Genomic DNA, 20,306 nt, shown 5'->3' on the forward strand with positions numbered 1-20,306 from the left:
CTCCCCGAGCCCCAGGAGCCGATGGACTGGGGGTGTCCCCTCCCCTGCTCGCAGGAACTTGGGAGCGGGGGCAGCAGGAACCCGTCTGGGCCACCCGGCCCTCCCAGCTGGGCGGGCGCCGCGCAGCTCACGAGCCGAGTCGGGTCCCCGCAGACTGTGGCAGCGGCCCGCCCCTCAGGCCTGCCGTCTGCTCCTCTCCTGCCTCATTCTCCCTCCCTCCCCCCAAATAAAGATGTGGCGGGAAGCCTCCTGCAGGACTGAGGGGGGCAGAGTCCCCGCACGGGGTGCTTGTGGCCAACTTCCGAGCCTGGGTTTCGGCCTCCGCGCGGCGAGGAGTGGAGAGCGCAGGGCTGACCCCGTCAGTCCGCGCCCCCGGCAGACGGGGGCGGATTCTGCGGAAGGCAAGTTGGAGGGTCGGGGGAGGGGGGGGCTTCACGGCAGGGGCACAGCTGACGGTGGAGGTGGGGCCTTGAAGGTGTGGGTGTCCGGAGGTTGGAGAAGGGGGTAACCTTCCAAAGCCCTTCCAGCAAGCCCATTTGGTGGTAGTTGGGGGGGGGGCTGTGGAGACCAGAAGCTGCGGGGGAGGAAGCCAGGGCAGTCCTGGGGGGGGCCCTGCGGCGGGGGTGGGGGTAGCAGAGGGGGTGGGAGGCCAGCATGGAGTTGGCAGAGGTTGGAGTAGGGGTGCGGAGAGCCGGCTGATCCCTTATTTCCACGCAGAGCCTCAGGCGTGAAATGGGGACCGTCAGCACAGGCAGGGAGGGCTGGGGTTCGCTTCACCAGTGTTTACGACATTCCGGGGCTTGGGGAGCAGGGAGACAGTGGGATGGCTGGCATTTTTTTTGACCACCACGTGGGCGGAGGGCCGCCCCTGCGAGGGAGCCTTCCCAGTCCTCAGTAAAGAAAACTCAGATGGCACCGTTAGAAGCTGCATATTTTAACAGGTGGCGGTAGAGGGACAGAAAGATGACGAAAGGAAGGAGGAACTAAGGAAGGAGAAGAAAGATGGCATTTGTCGCTCTAACCACTGGAAGGAGCTCTGATCCAGTGTTGGGGTTACAGCGCACGCTTCAGTGTCTCAGCTGGGATGGCGCCCCCATGTGGCAGCAGCACAAACAGTTAAAGCTCATTTGAGATGTTCATTATTTACATTTGGGGCATTAAGTGAGACATTATAAACATTTCTGATTTTGAATGGTTTCAAATGCACATAATTCAGTTTCAGATAAAATGGCACTGTGCCTGCCACTCAGAAACTTCCCACCAAAAGAGAGGAAATGCGGGTATTTTTTTTTAACAGCTTTATTGAGGTACAATGTACACACCATCTTCTCCACCCATGGTAAGTGTACAGTTTAAGGACTTTAATAAATTTCCTGAGTCACGCAGCCCTCACCACGAGAGTCTAGTTTTAGAACCTTTCCATCACCCCACCAAGACCAATGGCGGCTGGGCTTTCAGGCGAGATCCACAGCCAGAGCAGCATGCCCTCGCCCCGCCCCAGACCAGTTCCAGGCAAGGCAACCGTAAAGGCCGGTTCAGTTAATCAGCCCCTTGTCCACACCACCCTGCAACTGTTGACAGTCTTCCTTCCTCTCCCCGGTGCTTCCAGAAGCTGAGCCTTGGCTCATTCCGGCTCCTGGGCTCCCCTTTCCCTTCCCTCTCCCCACCAGTGGCTGTGAGCGGCCACCCTGGGCTGGAGCAGCTGTTGTTTTCTTGGGTTCCAAGCTTCGACGCGCCCCACTTCGCCGGAGCCAACCCAGCACGTGGAAGCCCGCTGTCCCTCCGCCTCCCTGTGCCCCAGGATGGAGGCTATTTCCTGCCGCTCCAGGCTGATGGGAGCCGGGCTCCCAGAACTGCTTTTCCACGGCACTTTGGGGGTTCCTGTCTGGCACTGCTGGGTGTTTACCGTCGGATGAGAGTTCACACTGTTCCAGAACAGATCTTTCCTCCACCTTCTCCACGGGTCTGCCTTGGCAGGCTCTTCCCCGATAAAGCTTGGCCGGTAAAGCTGCTCAGCGACCCTGAAGCCACGGGTCTGGTGGACTTGCCCTCTGTGTCTCCTTAGGCCACGGGAAGCCCTCTCCTCTCATACTGGGGAGGGTATGGCTTTTTGTCTGCTTTGTTCGCGATGCGTTCCAAAGGCCTAGAACAGGACCCGACCGTGGGGGCAGTCACACGTACTGAACTAAGTAGAATCGGAGGGCAGGAGCGTTCCCAGTTCCCTGCCGTCCTGGTGGTCGGCAAGCCCTCTGGGGGGATAGATCCCATTTGATCTATTTTAAGCTTCTTGTAGACATTTGGGTCCCCTTTCTCCAAGGACCCCTGGTTTATGGGCCATCTTGACAGGAGCTGGTCTGCCCGTCCATAGAGCTCCCCGCAAACCTCCCCTGTTCCCCTGCTCAGGCCAGGCTTTGGTGTGTGTGGCCGGGTCAGGCCCAGAGGCCCTGCCGCGCCTGGAGCCTGCTCGGGACCGCGGCGCTGAGCGCGCCGGCCCGCGGGGCGGCGGGGGCGTGGCTGCGCGGGGGGCGTGGCCAGTGCCGGGGGCGGTGCTGGGGCGGGCTTAGGCTGGGGGCGGGCTTGGGGGCGGGGCCGGGCGGGGCCTGTCCACCGGCCGAGGGCCGCGCCGAGCGCGCAGTCGGGCTGGGGGCGGGGCCGAGAGCGGCGCTGGGGGCGGAGTCGGGCTGGGGGCGCGGCCAGGAACGGCGCTGCGGGCGGAGCCTGGCCGGGGGGTGTGGCCGAGGGAGGAGTCCGTCCCGCAAAGCGCTGAGGCTGGAGCGGGGAGCGGGGGAGGGGGCCCGATGGGCCGAGGGGGGCGGGGCCTGGCCGGGGGCGGGGCGGGGGGCCGGCCGGGGCGGGCCCGGGCCGGGGCGGGCAGTCGGCGGCGCCCCTGCTCCAGGTGCTGTGGCGGGTCCACGTCGCCCGGCGGTCCGCAGCTTCCGCGAGCCCGGGCCGCCCCCAGCGTCCGAGCGCCGGCCCTTCGGCTCCCGCGCGGCCATGGCGGGGCCGGGCCCGGGCCAGGGGGACCCGGACGAGCAGTACGATTTCCTGTTCAAGCTGGTGCTGGTGGGCGACGCGAGCGTGGGCAAGACGTGCGTGGTGCAGCGCTTCAAGACCGGCGCCTTCTCCGAGCGCCAGGGCAGCACCATCGGCGTCGACTTCACCATGAAGACGCTGGAGGTCCAGGGCAAGCGGGTCAAGGTGGGAGGCGCGGCCTGGGGTCGCCGCGGTGGGGGAGGGGGGCCTGGCCTTCCCTGGCCGCCGGGCGACGACGGGCACGGGGGGCGGCCCCGGCGCGGGTAGGGGCCGGTCCAGCCTCAGAGCGCAGCGAGCGCGCCGGATTGTTCTGAGGTTTCTGACAATCCCCTCCATTTCCCCTTTCCCTTCCTCCGGTCGGAGCAGGCCCGGGCCTTGGGGTCGGGGTCAGGTTGGCTGCTCAGGGCGCCGGCCTGGGGGTTGGGTGTGTGTGTGTCTGAGGGCGCCGTGCGGGAGGAGGCCCTGCCTGCCGAGCTCACACCCGGGGGGCACTTTGCTCGGAGATAACTCCCCCGGGGAAGGCAGCGCGGGCCTCGGAGCGCGGGGTGGAGAGGGGCCCCCGGCCGGCCTGCCCCTTCCCCACCGCGATCGAGGCCCCCGGCTCGGCCCGGGCGGGGAGCAGCCGGCCAGAACCCCCCCCCCCTCCCCCGCCTCCACGACTGGGAAGGATCAGGAAGTAGTTGCTTCTAGGACCCGAGGGCCAAAACTTTTGTCAGAATTTCCGGCCTGGCCACGCCTCCCTGCTTCTCTTTGTGGACCTGGCGGTGGAACTTTCCTCGACTCGGGCCGCGCCGGGTCCCCTCCCCCCGCGGGGGTTTGATAGAAACCGAAAAGTTCACAGATACCGGAAGGTGGGGGAGAGGACCGAGCTTTGGCAACGGCTCTGAATAGAAACGGCAGGATGTAGTTGCCACACTGTCCCGGCAGCGGCCTGATAAATAATATTTGTGATTAATGAATCAGAGTTTCTTAACCTGGGTGCCAGCCCTCCCTCATAGTTAGGGGGCCGTGGCCAGGCCGGAGCATGGTTTTTGCCCAGTTAACTCTGCTTAACTGAGCCGTGCAGAAATCTTTTCCATACTTCCATGGTTTTGGATTCACATGATCGCCAGGACCGCCCTGAGGAGCGCCGGGCAGGGGCGGCACAGGGCCGCTGCCCTCTCCTGTTATCTCTGTGTTTTCTAGAAGATGAGCCAGGGTGTTGAAGTCCCTTGAGGCCTGATGCTCTGGTGCCTTGCGTCCCTGGGCCGTTGCAGCCCTGCTCACGTTTGCCTTTTGCCAGGGTACTTCGCTCTTTGTTTCTGCAAACTTGGGATAATTTGTGGGTGTTGCCTACCTCCTGTCCCTCCGTGGAGAAAGAGTAAGCCGTGACCACAGCGCCCGAGAGTGGATGCGCCAGAGGAAGCAGAAACGCCCTGCCTGGAGGGTTTGCTTTTTTTTAAACAATCTTTTCAGTCTCTGTGTGTTTTTGGCTTCCTTCGGATAGACAAAAAAGGAGCCACGGGTGGCAGGCAGCTTTGAGTCTTATTTGGGACCACCCCTTCGGAGCAGGTGGAGAGGGACGGGGCCGGAGGCTGGGTGGAGCGTGTCTGTGGGTGCGTTCGTGCCCCGTGGTGCTGCCAGTGGCCACAGGCACAGTGGCGTCCCTAGTATCGAGCATCAAGAGCAGCGGTGTCTCTGCGAGCCGTCCGCCTGATCCTGCGCCCAGGTGTTTGTGGTGGCTGGGTGCTGACGGTGGGCAGGGAAGGGGCAGGGCGTTCCTGTTTACCCGGTGCGATAACGGCCTGTGCCCCAGCGGAGCCCAGGATGTACTGTGTACCCGAGCACGGGTTATGCAACACGGGGCAGGCGCTGGGTGATTCCTGTTCCTTACGGTCCCCTCCGCGTTGGCCTTGCGAGGCAGCGGGGCGGAAGGGGGGTCAGAACGGTGTAGGGAGGGCACAAAGCCCTTCTTGGGTGCCAGCTGTGGTACAGATGTGGTTTTGTTATGTCTGTTTGTTTTGAGACGGGGAGGGGACAGTGAGAGGACTCAAGCGCAGAGCCTGATGTGGGGCTCGATCTCACGACTGTGAGATCATGACCTGAGCCAGAATCAAGAGGCGGACGGCTTGACCCACTGCGCCACCCGGGCGCCCCTACGGATGTGTTCTTATTAACCCTGTCTGGCCTGCGACAGGCTTGTCCCCCAGGGCACACAGGTGGAAATGACAGCTGCGGGGATTTTTCTTCCCGCAGTTCTGTCTCCACCGCACTGAGGTTTCTTCCGTATGCCAGCCGGCTTCTTCGAATCTGGTTGTTCGGAGCAGGAAAGTCTTGGGCAGTTATTTACCTCTTCATTTGATACGCAGGGAAATCTGAGGCTCAGGATACTAAAGAGGCTTTGAATTAAAACCGAGCAGCAGTGGGTGGGGGACTTTTGGGCTCTACGACTCAGAAGAAGCAAGTCACTTTTGCTTTCTGAGTCTGTTTCCCCGTCCATAAAATACCTCAGAGGTGTCTTTTTTTTTTTTTTTTTTTTTTTTACCCACCAGGTTAATTAAGGTCTAATTTCTACTCCTTAAACATCGCCCATTTTAGGTGTCCCGTTCTGTGAATTTCGACAAAGGTATACAGCCCCGTAGTCGCCGCCACACGGCATAGAACATTCCCGCGACCCAGAAAGGTCCCTGTGTCCCTTTGTGTCAGTGCCCTCCCGTACCCCAGCCCCTGGCAGCCGCCGATCTGTTTTCTGTCCCTAAAGTTTCAGCGCTGTGATTTTAACCAGCACCTTTGGGGAGCCGGATTGCATGGTCATTGTTCCTGCAGAAAGCGTGTCCCCATCAGGGATCGAGTGTAAAACCTTCCCAGGGCCGGTCGGGGTGCCAACGGGCATCCGGCATGACCCCCCCAAACCTCCCTGTACTGCTGGCTGTTGTTAGAGCTCGAAGAACCCAGAGGTAGAGCGCCTGGGGTCTTTCCAGCTCCGCTGAGCTCCGGTGCTGGGGGGAGGGGGGGGCGGCTCTGCAGGGGTGAAGGGGGAAGGCCGAGGGACTACCTCCCGTTCCAGAAGAGCCTTAACTAGCTTCTCACCCGGCCAGAGCCATACTTCTTCCTTTTATCCACTTCTGTATCGAGACTCCACTTGTTCTTATTTGACTGAAAGGTTCAGCTGCTAAGAAATCATGTTTGAAACCTCACAGATCTCATGAAACGTCTTTATTTCTATAGGCACTTCCTGTTGCCACTAGAATAACATCCGGACCCCTTACCCGAGGAGGGGGGCCCCTGTCTACCTGGGGGGACTTCATGCCCCTCCCTCTGCCCCTCGCTTGCTGCTGTCTAGCTGTCTGGCCTCGCTAGCCCTTTCTGCCTCGGGCTCTTTGTATCTGTCCCCTGGCCGTCACACCGTGTCCCCACATCCCCCTGCCGCTTCGTTATTTGCCTCCCACTGCAAATGTCTCCTTTTAAGAGAGAGGCCTTCCCTGACCTTCTAGACCCTCTCCCCCATTTCAGGATACGTTCATAGCACTTTGCAGGACTTGATGCTGCTTCATCGGTTGGTCCCTCCTGTACGATGTGAAGCAGCCCCTTGGAAGCGCAGGGATCTAGTCTGCCTTGTGAGGCTCTGAGTCCCGGCACCGACCGCAGGGTTAGACACCTGATGTGCAGCACATGTTTGCGTGTTGATTTTTATTAAAGGGGGGGGGCGCCTGGGTGGCTCAGTCCGTTAAGCATCTGACTTCGGCTCAGGTCATGATCTCACGGTTCGTGGGTTCGAGCCTCGCGTCGGGCTCTGTGCTGACAGCTCAGAGCCTGGAACCTGCTTCGGACTCTGTGTCTCCCTCTCTCTCTGCCCCTCCCCCGCTCATGCTCTCTCTCTTTCTCTTCCAAAAATAAATAAAGAAATATTTTAAAAAATAAAAATAAAAAAGTAATAAAATTAATTATGTTAAGAAGAAATTAATAGAGGGGGAGCTGAGGCCAAAACAGATGAAGTGACCAGCCTGCCCGAGGCCACACACGAGTCAGCGGCAAAACCGGGACTTGAGCCCAGGGTCTGCCCCAGTCCTCAGTCCAGTGCTTGTCTTCATACTCGACACCCCCCTCCCCTCCCGTCTGAGTCCCTCTGTTCATAATGATGACCCTGAGCGTCCTCAGGTTCATGAATCTGGTCAAGAGGCGGTTGCAGCTGCTGCACTTCGAGACAAGCATGTGGACCTGGGCGTTTTATAGATAGTTCAGTGCTAAGGGGTGAAGCCTCCGTGAGTTTCAGGATGCGTGTCCGCCAGCGGAACGTCTAGCCAGCCTTGAACAGCCCACACAGCCCGCTGCGCTGGGTCGGAGGGCACCTTATGGGGTGATGGGTCCCTGTGCCTGGCCGTGGGGATTCCCGAGCCCCTAGCTCTGCGGGTTGAACACAAGGGCGAATCTGGGGGCCGCATCTTGCAAACCGCAGTGTCCGAAAGAGAACACTGGCTTAGGAGTCTGAAGGTCTGAGTCTCACGTCCAGCTGTCACAGCCGCGGCGAGTTCCTTTTCCCTTCTTGGAGCCCGCGGCTTCCTCATTTGTGAGTTGGGCCGAATGATCTTTGCTCTGGCTACTTCTTGGGGCCGTTGGAAAACTCTGGACATGCTTAAAGTAGCGTAAAAATTCCCCTTACATATTTTTGAATGGATAATCGATCCACGTGGTCCAGAATTTCAAAATTTCGAAGACCCAAAAGGGCATACAATTAAAAAAAAAAAATCCCTTTGTCCCCCAGCCCTGCAGTGTCCTCGGAGAGACCATCAGTGTTACTCATTTCTGGTCTGCCCTGAAGGTGCTGTTGTGGATGAAATCGAGGGATTGCCGGTAGGACTTGTATTATTATTGCTGCCGTTGCCGGTTTCCTCCTCAGATCAGGCAGATGATTTCCTAGCTTGCCCCTCCCCCCCGCCCCGCCCCCCTCACTGCCCCCCAGGAAATCTCAGCCGCTTCTAAGTCCTTAAAGCATGGGGCGCCTGGGTGGCTTAGTCGGTTGAGCGTCCGGCTTTCGCTTGGGTCATGATCTCGCGGTTCGTGGGTTCGAGCCCCGCGTCGGGCTCTGTGCTGACTGCCAGCTCGGAGCCTGGAGCCTGTTTCAGTCTGTGACTCCCTCTCTCTCTGACCCTCCCCTGCTCACGCGGTCTCTCTCTCTCTCCTGGAAATAAAAAAAAAAAAATTGTTTAAAAAAAAAAAAGCATTCTGATCGCTCCTCTACTCTCTCTTATCTGGGACAATACAAAGGCCTCTTATGTAAACTCGTTTTGCAGATCGGCGGGGACACTGGCCTCAAGTCCACACACACAGGTTAGCCGTGTCGAGTTGTACCCCCTTTATTCAGCTCCCTGTCGGGTTCACTCTCCCCTTGTTGGGGCGCTTGCCAGATCTCTCCTTCACGAGGTAAGGTTTATGCCCTTGGGCCTGGGCCTCCAGATTTCAGGACCTTGGCCCCTGGCTCTCCCCTCCCCGGGGCCCTACAAGTCATCTTTGTTTTTGTAGCCACTCCTGGCGCTTGCAAAAGAGAGGGCAGGGCGGGGGCGTCCTCAGTGCCTCCAGGCGGGGTGTTGCCGTTTGGATCTTGGATCGTTTGGATCGGCTGCTCTTCCTACTTGGATCCTATCGGTTTGACCTTTTCCGATGTTGATCAGAAAACAGCAAAAGGACTGTTCGATGAGAAAGCGCTTCTGGGTCATGCTGGTTGTCTGAGGAAGTCTGTTCTTGATGCCGATGACCGCTCTCCCCGTTGCGGAATGAACCGCGCCCCGGAGGCGAGCACGCGTGGCGGGAAGACCGCGGGAGGAGCGCCAGCCAGCGCGAGGCCCACGCGGTGCCACCTTAAAATCTAGGCTTTGCCACGTAGCGCTTTAGGCGTGTGATGGCTTTAGGCGTGTGATGTCACCGCCTCTTATCTGCTTCCCCTGCACACCCTTCGCTTTAGGGACCTGGCCCTTTGCAGATCGTATGGAAGTATGGAAATCACCCGGGAGAGCGGTGTGGCCAGTCAGGAAGCTTGGCTTCTCGGTTGACCTTGAGCAAGTCATTTCACGGATCGGTTGCCCTGCCAGTAAATGCAGAAAGCATCGGTGACTTGTCAACCCATAGAGGGTTTCCTCGGGCCACCCTGTGAGACCCTCATCGCAGGACACGAAGGCCTGCGTGTGGCAGATCTGAACAGAACTGAGCCTTCCGGGGGCGTTTGGGTGGCTCAGTCGGTGGAGAGACCGACTTCAGTCTCTAGGTCAAGATCCCGCGCTTCATGGGTTCGAGCCCCGCGTCGGGCTCTGTGCTGACAGCTCAGAGCCTGGAGCCTGCTTCAGATTCCGCGCCTCCCTCTCTCTCTCTCTGCCCCTCCCCCACTCTGTCTCTCTGTCCCCCCCCAAAATAAATAAAAACATTAAAAAAAGAGAGAACTGAGCCTTCTGGCCCCTGGTCTGGTGCTTTATCCTCACCCTTGGCCATGCCCTTCCTGCCCCTGTAGTACACGCACCAGCTCCGCACACGCACGGAAGGGTTCAGGACAAACGAGTTTAATATCTGGGCTGTCATCTGTCACTTTGCATTTTACATTTTGTGTGTGTTTCTGTTAGCAGCACTGAGTCAGCATCCTAAGGCCAGGTGCTTGTTAAACACACAAATCCTTATTCATTCAGATGAACTGGGTGGAGCGGTGCGCATGGCAGGTGCGAGCCAAGGAAAAAGCCCGTCTTCCAGAAACGCTGTGCTGTTGAACGTCTAGCGGCAGAACCCAAGCCCAAGCCGGGCGGCTGGAGGGTCTCCCCACCCGCTGTGATGGATTCATAGGAAGGGCCATTCCCGTTAGCAGCTCCTGTACCTTGACCCACACGGACCTCTCTGATCTTGCTTGTCGTGAGCCTCTGTTTCCTAGGTTGGAAAAAGGCGGATTTAATCCGAGATGCGGTGTGTGAGCGTCGTCAGTTCTTAGAGGTTTTCTCGCCTGTTCGTCAGTGTTTGAGGTGACACCGTTCCAAATTTGGAGTGTGACTAAGGAGCAATGTGACTGATTTGTAAAAAAAAATAGCAACCCTTTATTTTGAGAGAGAGCGCGTGCACATGAGTGGGAAGAGGCAGAGAGAGAGAGAATCCCAAGCAGCTCTGTGCTGTCAGCGCAGAGCCCGATGTGGGGCTCGATCCCACACACTGTGGGATCATGAGCCGAGTCAAAATCAAGAGTCCAGATGCTTAACCGACTGAGCCACCCGGGCGCCCCGGGGATGCCGTTGACCGTGATGTGAGAGGCTCCCCGCTGATGGTTAGTGGGTTAGGTTAGCTGATATTGAGGATGTTGGACCATTTCATCTCTGAAGGATTCCATCCATCACTGAAAACATTTTTTCTTACAATTTCAAGCCAGGTAATCCCCACTCCTGCCATTGTCATGCCTGACAAAGGTAAAAATCAGATATTTTTCAAAATTAAAAATATTCTGCTTACATTTTCCAATGAAAACCTTTGATTTTTTAAATTTAACTTGGATTTTTATTCTTGGGTATTAACTCTAAGGGAGTTTATACCTCTAAGAGATAAGGGATAGGGGAGTATATATCTCTAAGGGATACTCAAATAGATGATTTCGTGATGAAAAGGTGGATCACAGCTATCAGAATAAACTTCAGTTCACTAGCTCTGAATCGTTCCTATCTGCCGTGTTTACATGATAGATGAATTACATAGAGAAAGGTCAGTTTCATAAAATACATGAACCTTCTTTGAAATACATAGAAAAGGGGCACCTGGGTGGCTCAGTTGGTTAAGCATCAGACTTCGGCTCAGGTCATGATCTCACGGTTTGTGGGTTCGAGCTCCATGTCGGGCTCTGCTGACAGCTCAGAGCCTGGAGCTGCTTCGGATCCTGTGTCTCCCTCTCTCTCCGACCCTGCCCTGCTCACGCTGTCTCTCTCTGTCTCTCAGAAATAAATAAAACATTAAAAATAATTGGGGCGCCTGGGTGGCTTAGTCGGTTAAGCGTCCGACTTTCGCTTAGGTCATGATCTCGCGGTTCGTGGGTTCGGGCCCCGCGTCGGGCTCTGTGCTGACTGCCAGCTCAGAGCCTGGAGCCTGTTTCAGAGTCTGTGGCTCCCTCTCTCTCTGACCCTCCCCTGCTCACGCTGTCTCCCTCTCTCCTAGAAATAAATAAAACATTTAAAAAATAATAATAATAATTAAAAGAAAAAAGAAGAAACACATAGAAAAGAGTATTTTGTTACTGAAGCCACAAGGTAAGTTAGATACCTCTGTGTAAACTCTGGCTTTAGGGTTTTCTTGGGTTATTTTCCCCAGAATAAGCCCTTGGTAAATGTTGACTGGATGACGGAGCAAATACTGAGGTGGGAAGGGAAGAGAAAGAGGGAGAGAAGGGAGAGCCTTCTAACCAGGAAAGGGTGTCAGTGGGACTCTGGTTTGAAGAGTAGGGTTCACGCATGAGCTGAAGGGCTCCTGGCCAGGGAGGTGAGTTAAATGGCGGACGAGACCAAGGGGTCTTACAGGGAGCTCAGTGTTTTGTTTTGTTTTGCTTGATTTTATGACTTCTGAGAAGTAGTATCACCATGGCACAAGTTGATGGGGAAATTTTTATAGACTAGTTTGCTAAAAAGCCTGATCTCTTGGGACGCCTGAGTGGCTCAGGCAGTTAAGCGTCCGCCTTCAGCTCAGGTCATGATCTCACAGTTTCATGAGCTCAAGCCCCGCGTCAGGCTCTTTGCTGACAGTGCAGAGCCTGCTTGGGATTCTCTCTCTCCCTCCCTCCCTCCCTCTCTCTGCCCCTCCCCTGCTCACACTGTCTCTGTCTCTCTCAAAATAAATAAATAAACTTAAAAATTTTTTAAAAGATCTTTGTTGAGATATAATCTGTATCCCATAGAACTTCCGCCTTTCAAGTGTTCGGTTCAAGGTGGCGGTGTACTCACGGAGCTGTGTAACCGTCCCCGCACGCCGCTGTCAGATACTTTCATCGTCCCAAGAGAAACCTCCTACCTGTTAGCAGCCACCCTTGATCCTGCCTCCCCACGCCCCTGGAGCCACCTGTCCACTTTCTGTCTGGTCAGTCTGTCCGGTGCCTGCTCTGGACACTCCGTATGAGTGGGATCCTGCAATACTGTGGGTATTTCCTGTGTCTGGCTTCTTTCACCGAGCATAACGCTGTTGCGGTCTGAGTTCCTTTATATCCCTCGCTTGCCTTACTTGGTTTTTCCTTCCTAGCACTTACCACCACCCCACACCACCTCCCAGGCCCGGGAGGGAATGTGAGCTCTGCTGGTGCCCATTCCGAGCACACCGCACCCTTTCTGTTGCTGAATGACTGGATAAAGTCCTCCGCCCTCACTGTTCAATGACTGGCTTCTTTCACGTCACACAAAGTACGTCTTCACCTTTGATGGATGGATCGGATATTTGTCTCTCTCCCATGCTACCCTCTAGTAATTTGGAAATCCGTATATCCTATTTCTACTTATCTCGTTAAATGTTAAATCCATCTTCAAACTTAGATTTTTCTACTGTGGTCTAAAATCAGCATTTCTTTCTTTGACCCGAAGAGTTCAAGAACCCTGGCACACTTTTCTGTTTATCGCCTCCTCGTCCCCAAACTTCCACGTTGAAATCATCTCAAATTTGCATGCCGGATCATTGTCGATTTTCTTTTTTTTTTTTTTTTTTTTACATTATGCATCAACAGTTATTTAGACTTGAACTCCCAAGTGTTATTTCTTTATTTTTGATTTACCATTCTTACCTTTTTATTTTTTTGGCTCATTTCTGTTTTGCCTGAATTGTTCCTCAAGTGATTCTTTCAGAAAGAATCTGTAAGTGACTCTTGAAATCAAGGGACCCTTGATGTCTGATGTTCCGTAATTTCTTTTTTTTTAATGTTTATTTTTGAGAGAGGGACAGAGACAGAGCATGAGCGGGGGAGGGGCAGACAGAGAGGGAGACGCAGAATCTGAAACAGGCTCCAGGCTCCGAGCTGTCAGCACAGAGCCCGACGCGGGGCTCGAACCCACGAACCGCGAGATCATGACCTGAGCCGAAGCCGGACGCTTCAGCGACTGAGCCCCCCGGGCGCCCCTGGTGTTCTGAAATCTTATCCAAGTTGTCTAGGTTGTGGGATATTTTTTTCATTCATCCTGCTCTGAACTCTGTAGATAAGATCAGTGTGAATTTTTAAAAATGTCTTTCTTGTCGTTTTCCCTGTTCTCTCCTCCGGAGCTTACGCGGGGCAGGGGCTGGCACTTAACATCTGTCACCTTCTCCTGTTGTGCTGTGTGCTGGACAAACCCGGACTCCACCTCCGGCACACGGATTTCCCTTTGCGCCGTGTCTGTTCATTCTAAGGCTATTCTGAACACTCTTACTTTTTCTGACTTTTTAATATGAAAACCTTCAAGCATATAGAAAAGTTGAAAGAACACAGTAAACTGCGAACCTGCCCTCCGCCTAGATTCAGCAAGTGTTGGTATTTGGCTCTGTTTGCTTTATCTTTCTGTATAGGTAATATGGTTTTTTTTGTTTTGTTTTGTTTTGTTTTAGTTTATATATTTATTTGGAGAGGAAGAGAGCATGCACCAGCAGGGGGAGGGGCAGAGAGAGAGCGGGAGAGAGAGCGAATCCCAAACCGGCTCCACGCTGTCAGCACGGAGCCCAGTGTGAGGCTTGAATTGAACTCAGAAACTGTGAGATCATGACTTGAGTTGAAGTCGAGAGTCAGGCAGCTGAACCGACTGAGCCACCCAGACGCCCCTCTTCCTTATGACTTTCTTTTTTTGGTAGTTGTTTTATTTTTTATTTTTTTGAGACAGAGATTGAGTGGGGGAGGGGCAGAGAGAGAGGGAATCCCAGAATCCGAAGCAGCTCCAGGCTCCGAGCTGTCAGCGCAGAGCCCGACATGGGGTTCAAACTCACGGACCACGAGATCACGACCTGAGCCACAGTCTGCTGCCCAGATGACTGAGCTCCCTAGGCTCCCCCCTTATGACTTTCTTAATAACATTTCTTTCCTCTAGTTTTTTTTTTTATTGTAAGAATACAGTATATGGTACATATAACATACACAATATGTGCTACTTGACTGCTTATGTTACCTACAAGTCTTCTAGTCAACACTTAGGCTATTAGTTACGTTTGGGGAATGTCCAAAGTTACCCCCAGATTTTCTGGTGCCCGGGGGTTGGTGCTTCTAACCCCCACATTGTTCAAGGGCCAGTTGTATTTCTATAATAGCTTCTACTGTCTAGTTGATTTTTAAGTTTTTCCAACTTTCTCCCAAATGTCTTTTATAGTGTTTTCCTCTCTGAACCAGAGTCTAGTACAGGCTTAGTCCAGAGCGACACCTTGCTTTTTATTTTTTTATGACTTTTTTTTTTTTTAATGATACTGACTTTTTTCTTTAAGATTTGCTCCCCGGATTTGTCTTATGGTTCCCTTGTGGTGTCTCTTTTTTGTTTGTTTGTTTATTTTTTGAGACAGAGAGAGAGAGAGAGAGAGAGAGAGAGACAGCATGAGCAGGGGAGGGGCAGAGAGAGAGGGAGACACAGAAACAGGCTTCAGGCTCTGAACTGCCAGCACAGAGCCCGACGCGGGGCTCGAACCCACGAACCGTGAGATCGTGACCTGAGCTGTCGTCAGAGCTTAACTGACCGGGCGCCCCGGGCGCCCCCCCTTGTGGTGTCTTTGCACCTGTCCCTTTGTCCCCTGATTTCCTGTAGACTGCAGGTTGAGTTAGAGGCTCCACTCGGCCGGCTCAGGTGGGACCGTTTGGGCGAGAATGCATCGTAGGTAATGTCGTGTGCTGCCCATTGTACCACGGCAGGCGACACAAGATGCCAGGGGACCCCCGGGTACTGCTGCCTTGGTTTTGATCACTTGGTGAGGGGCGCGCCGACCAGATTTGTCCACGTTTACTGTTACAAGATCCCTTTCTGCTCTTAACACGTTTCTTGGGGTGTCGCTTACGCGCCGTGGCCTCGAGCCGGCCGTTTCTGCCTGGACGAGCAGCAAGAGGGGATGGGAGCCAGAGGGAAACACCTAAAGCTTAGAAGGCGCTCGGTCCAGTTTAATTACAGTCGTTGGTAGAAGCGACCGTCTACTCCCGAGAGGTCACCCGCGCGCTGATGGAGGCTCGCTCAGGGTTCACCCGTCCCCCGTCACTACCCTCTCCCCCAGGCACTGTTCTAAGTCTGAAGAGAAAAAAAGGGGGAAAGAGACACTCCCTGTTCTTTAGGAGCTCACATCCGGGGGGGGGGGGACAGACCCGTAAACAGGGTGCTGCCCCGTTTCTGAACCGAGAACTGGAGCCGTGGCCTCACAAGTACCTACGTACGTACGTGTGTTTATTGCGGCGACAAGACCGATCATTGAAACTCAGGCCCCGGGCGCCCGGGTGGCGCAGTCGATTGAGCATCCGACGTCAGCTCAGCTCATGATCTCGCGGTGCCTGAGTTCGAGCCCCACATCGGGCTCACTGCTGTCAGCCCGCTCCAGACCCTGTGTCCCCTCCCTGCCCCTCTCCTGCTGGCCTCTCGCCCCAAGTGAATAGATAGTGGAAGGGAGGGAGGGAGGCAGGGAGGGAGGCAGGGAGGGAGGAAGGAAGGAAGGAAAGAAAAGAAAATTGGCACTTTTCCTGCAAAGCGGGGCCTGGGGTTGCCACGGCTGCCCTAGGGGTGTCTGCTGGGGGCACAGAGGGGGCAGCCGCCCGCTCTCTCCAGGGTCGCGCAGGCAGTGAGTTTCGAGCTAGGCAAGCCCTGGAGGGTAAGTCCGTGTCCCGGGGAGGGAAGAGAGAAGGGGCTTTGCTCCCAAAGGCACATTTGCACAGAGCCATGCAGGGGTGGCAGGGGAGGGGACACGTGGCTGTTTGTGCACAGCCGAGTGGCTGGCGTGTGCGGGGTGGGGGTGACACTGGGGAGGGCTCAGGACCAGACTTCCGACCACAGACGGTGCGGCGCCCGCATCCTGAGGGCCGTGGGAAGCTTTGTCTGGAAGCCCAGCTGTTTGTCCCTGAGGGCTGATGCCAGCTGGGGGGGGGGGGAGCCCAGGGGTCAAGGCTGAGCCGCGCACTCTCCACGAACCCTAGCAGCGGGGGGGCGGGGGGGGCCCGAGGGACGCCCTGAGGGAAGGCAGAGCTTCTGTGGGCTGGGGCCCTGCTGCTGAGGCAGTTGGGGGAAGACAAGCAGGTGGGTTTGAGGGAATTACGGCGCCTGCGGCCGTGGCTTTGGGACAGCAGCTGCCGTTGGCTCGTTCTCGGCCTTTCCTGGAAGGCACGGAGGAGCCCGCAGGCCAGACTGTTAGTTGTGGGCTCTCCCTGGCCTGGCGGGGGACTGCCTGGTGGCGGCATCAGGTGCGGGGGCGCCTGGTGCGCTGCTCGCATCAGGTCCTTCCGTTTCCGGGCAGCACCTAAAGGGACCTGTGAGTGCAGTTTGGTGGCCGCAGGGAAGCGGAGGGGGAGGGCCTGGGCTGTGCTGGAGGGTCTCAGCTTCCCTGTGAGAGGAGGGGGGGCACCCCCGGGGAGCGAGTGGCCCTTTGCTAGCGACCGAGGCAGGACTCGTGGGTCAGGGGCTTCGGGCTTCTGCCCACGTCGTGCCTTGTCCGCACGCGGACTGTTCCGGAAGGGGCTTGCTGGCCTCCTGCGGGAGGCGTGCATCATCGGGGAGCTTTCTCGGAAGAAGGAAAACCAAAGCAAGGCAAACAAAGCATTTAAGTCTGGGGGGGAGGGGCGCACATAGCAAAGGTCACAGCGTGTTCGGGTCAGACGCCGCTCTTCTGCCACTGCTTGCCTGTGACCCTCTGACCCCTCATGTAGAAAGTCCTGAACCTTCCAGAGCTCACGCGAGGAGGGAATGGACTGGCAGACGTGACCGTGAACACGTGGGTTCTCGAAGCACGTTGGAAGCCCTCCTGCGCCCCCCCCCCCCCAGCCCTGCGGAGCGAGGCCGGTCTGCGCACCTCCCAACATCCTGGTGCAGAAATGCCGACTCCAGGGAGCTGCCGAACCGGCCCTTGACCCCCCGGCGGACGGAGCAGAACGGGAGCCCGAGAGTCCCGATTGCTCTTTCGCTTCGAACCGCGGGGAAGCTGCCCGGAGGCCTGCGTGGTGACAGGGGACCCAGAGAAGTCTGTGACGCGGGGGCCTTGAGCAGCCGCGTTCGGGGGGCAGGAGGAATTTGGACTCAGGAGTCCGTCCCCAGCCCTCACTGGCCCCCACAGAGGAGCATGTTCAGGGCCACGCTGTTTGCCCCTCCCTGCCTCCCCCTTCTCTCCCTCCCTCGGTGTCCGGCCACCCCCCTGCCTGGCCTCAGCGAGCATCCTGGACGTTCGGTAGCATCTCCCTGCCGCTCCCGACAGGCCGCCTGGGTCTCGGTGGCGGCTTGTTGGCGAGCCCCAGGCCACCCCCTTCCCCGAGGGCGCTGGGGCAGACGTGGCAGCAGCTGGCGGAGGAGTGGCCTGCATCCAAGTCACCGCATCCCAGGACGGGACGGAAAATAGCTCAGGGACTCGTATTTGGGTCGGGCTGACCAGCTCTCAGAGTTGCGTCCTGAGAACGAATCTTCCCAAGGCCCTTCCCTCCCCTGCAGGAGCAAGAACCTTCCGCCGTCTGTTCTGTCACGCGGGAGAATGACGGTTCACGTAGAACCTTCTCTTGCCACCGGGGGACCCCGTGCCCGACCAGGTTTTGGGAACTGAACCGCCAGCAGTGCTTTCAGCCTAAGGGGAATTGACTTTCCACCGGGGCACACGCGACCTCACTCCCTGGGGACAGCAGGCACGCATCCCTGGGAAGCAGCCTCAGGCCCCTGGGCCTGTCGCCGGCCTGACTGCCAGCGCCTGTCTGCAGGAGGCTTCCCTTGGCCCCGGGTCTGCGCCAGGTGCTGGTGGGACAGGGGAGTAAGCTGGCGCCTCCCCCGTCAAGAGACTGTTCGCTTTAAGTTTATTTATTTTGAGAGAGCGAGAGCGAGCAGGGGTGGGGCAGAGAGAGAGAGAGAGAGAGGCAGGGCTCGAACCCACAACCCACTGAGATCGTGACCTGAGCCGAAATCAAGAGTCGCCACCCAGGCGCCCCCAGGGCCCGTGCCTGACGGCAAGAGGCAGACTTACAAGCCAAGAGCCCCGGACCGACCGCCCTAGGCCAGTTCCCCCTGAGAAACCTGGTTTTCTGTGCCTACGGAACGGTGATTTGCTGGTTTGTGTTTTACTGGAATTGCTTTAGGCAAGGTATCCTTTTCTGTTGTCTTGCTGGATTCCTTGTTTTAAGCTTATTTGGAGAGGCGGAGACCACGAGTGGGGGAGGGGCAGAGAGGGAGGGAGACCGAGAATCCCGCGCAGGCTGTGTGCCGCGAGCGTGGAGCCCGACGCGGGGCTCGAACTCACGAAACCCTGAGATCAGGACCTGAGCCGAGATCAAGAGTGGGGCGCTTCACTGGCTCAGCCCCCGGGCACCCCGCCTTTCTGCACTTGATGTTCCTCGCCTGGCCCCCAGCGCACCTGAGCTTGGGACGTGGGAAGGAAACGCTGAACACAGTCTGCAGTGTGAGCTGTTACAGAGGCAAGAACAAGGACCCCTCGGAGCCAGGAAGGAGAGAATGAATTCGGCTCGGGGCTGGGGCCTGGGGCCGGTGGGTCAGGGAGAGCTCTGCCCATCCGGTGACTTGGTCTGGGGTCTCGAAGGCCAGGTGGGAGTTCTCCAAAAGGTCAAGACGAATGCAGTCTCTCCTAGGAAAGGAAGGTCAAGGTGCCGTCCCTCGTGACTCAGAGGGACCACGTAAGCGGGGAGTCGTCGGGTATGGAGCTTAGAAGAGAAAATAAGCCCCTCCCTCATCCTGAGACCCGGGTCCCCCACCCCTCCCGTCACCTGATGAAACCGAGGTCTCTTGCAGCCTTGAAATCCCTACCCCTTGCCTGTTTGAAACTTGCCCTTCGGACCCCTGCCGGTGGGAGGGGGCAGCCCCCTCTTCTGAGTGTACGTGCTTTGGGGGAGCCCTTCCTCCTAACTGGGCCGCACCCCTACCCGCCGTGCCCAGCAGATGCTTCTGAACTTCGCTCCACATGTCGGCAGCCCGGGAATCCCCCCTGAAGTCAGATGGAAGATGAGGAGGCCTGGCCGGGGAAGGTGGGCGAGGCTGGCAGCGTGCCCGGTGGGAGAGTGGGGGGCGCTGGGCCCGCACAGAGTCCCTGTCTGTCCAGTGAGCGTGCGTGCAGAGGACGTCTGGTGGGTGGAGGGGGGGGGGGTAGCGGTTCCAACTTGGCAGACATTCTCTGCGGTTGCAGGCTGATTACGGACTTGGACTTGCGGTAGGACAGCTCTCAGGGATTGGCGTTCCTGAGCCGGGGCCGGGAGCCCAGCGGAGCCGCGGCGGGGCCGGGCGACGAGGCTCTCGGGGCGGAAGGGTGCTCATCGGTCCAGCGTGTATTATCCGAGGGCCTCGCGCATGCCAGGCGCCGTGCTGGGCATAGTGCGGAAAGCCAGCCGGGCAGGCTCTGCCCTCAGACTCCTAGGAGGGAAGGACTGTAAACGCCTAGAGTGCCCGTGTGTGAGCGCTGCGTCTGGAGGAAGAGTCGGGGCGCCGGGGTGGCCCAGTCGCCTAAGAGTCTGACTCGGTTTCAGGTCGGGACACGATCTCAGGGGTCATGAGTTCGAGCCCCGCGTTGGGCTCTGCGCTGACGCCGTGGAGCCCGCTTGGGATTCTCTCCCTCTCTCTCTCTGCCCCTCTCCCTGTTTCTCTCTTTCTCTCTCACACAATAAATCAGCTTAAAAAAATAAATACGGGGCGCCCGGGTAGCTTAGTCGGTTAAGCGTCCGACTTTCGCTTAGGTCATGACCTCGCGGTTCGTGGGTTCGGGCCCCGCGTCGGGCTCTGTGCTGACTGCCAGCTCAGAGCCTGGAGCCTGTTTCAGTCTGTGACTCCCTCTCTCTCTGACCCTCCCCTGCTCACGCTGTCTCTCTCTCTCTCCTAGAAATAAATAAAACATTAAAAAAAAATTTTAGAAATAAATAAAAATATTAAAAAATAAATAAATAAATAAATACAAAGATCCGTGGAGGAAAAGTAAATCGGGGTGAGGGGACGGGGGCGGCTGGAAGTGAAGGGAGGCGGCCGACCTGCGCCAGGCTGGGGGAAGGGCTTGCAGGAAGGGGCGTATCAAGGGCCGGGGCTGGTGTAGAGACCTGGGAGCGCCCAGGGATCCGCCAGCAGCACGTACGGCCCAAGGGAGGTTCCGGGAAGGCGACTGAGGCCCCGGCTGCAGGCCTTTCCGGGGAGGAGAGCCGAGGA

The 20,306-nt window shown here is 57.1% G+C and overlaps 1 protein-coding gene across 1 annotated transcript in view; it reads left to right on the plus strand.

Moving 5' to 3' along the window:
• Nucleotides 1–2,885: 2,885 nt before the first annotated feature.
• Nucleotides 2,886–20,306, plus strand: part of RAB43 (RAB43, member RAS oncogene family) — a 30,266-nt gene continuing 12,845 nt past the window's right edge. The window contains exon 1 of the mRNA XM_039248607.1: nucleotides 2,886–3,198. Coding sequence (XP_039104538.1) covers nucleotides 2,995–3,198 — 204 coding nt within the window. The 5' untranslated portion in view covers nucleotides 2,886–2,994. The remainder of the gene's footprint in view (nucleotides 3,199–20,306) is intronic.

The sequence above is a fragment of the Hyaena hyaena genome, unplaced genomic scaffold (genome assembly GCF_003009895.1).
Source record: "Hyaena hyaena isolate Hyena2069 unplaced genomic scaffold, ASM300989v1 scaffold_316, whole genome shotgun sequence".
In the NCBI taxonomy this organism is placed as follows: domain Eukaryota; kingdom Metazoa; phylum Chordata; class Mammalia; order Carnivora; family Hyaenidae; genus Hyaena; species Hyaena hyaena.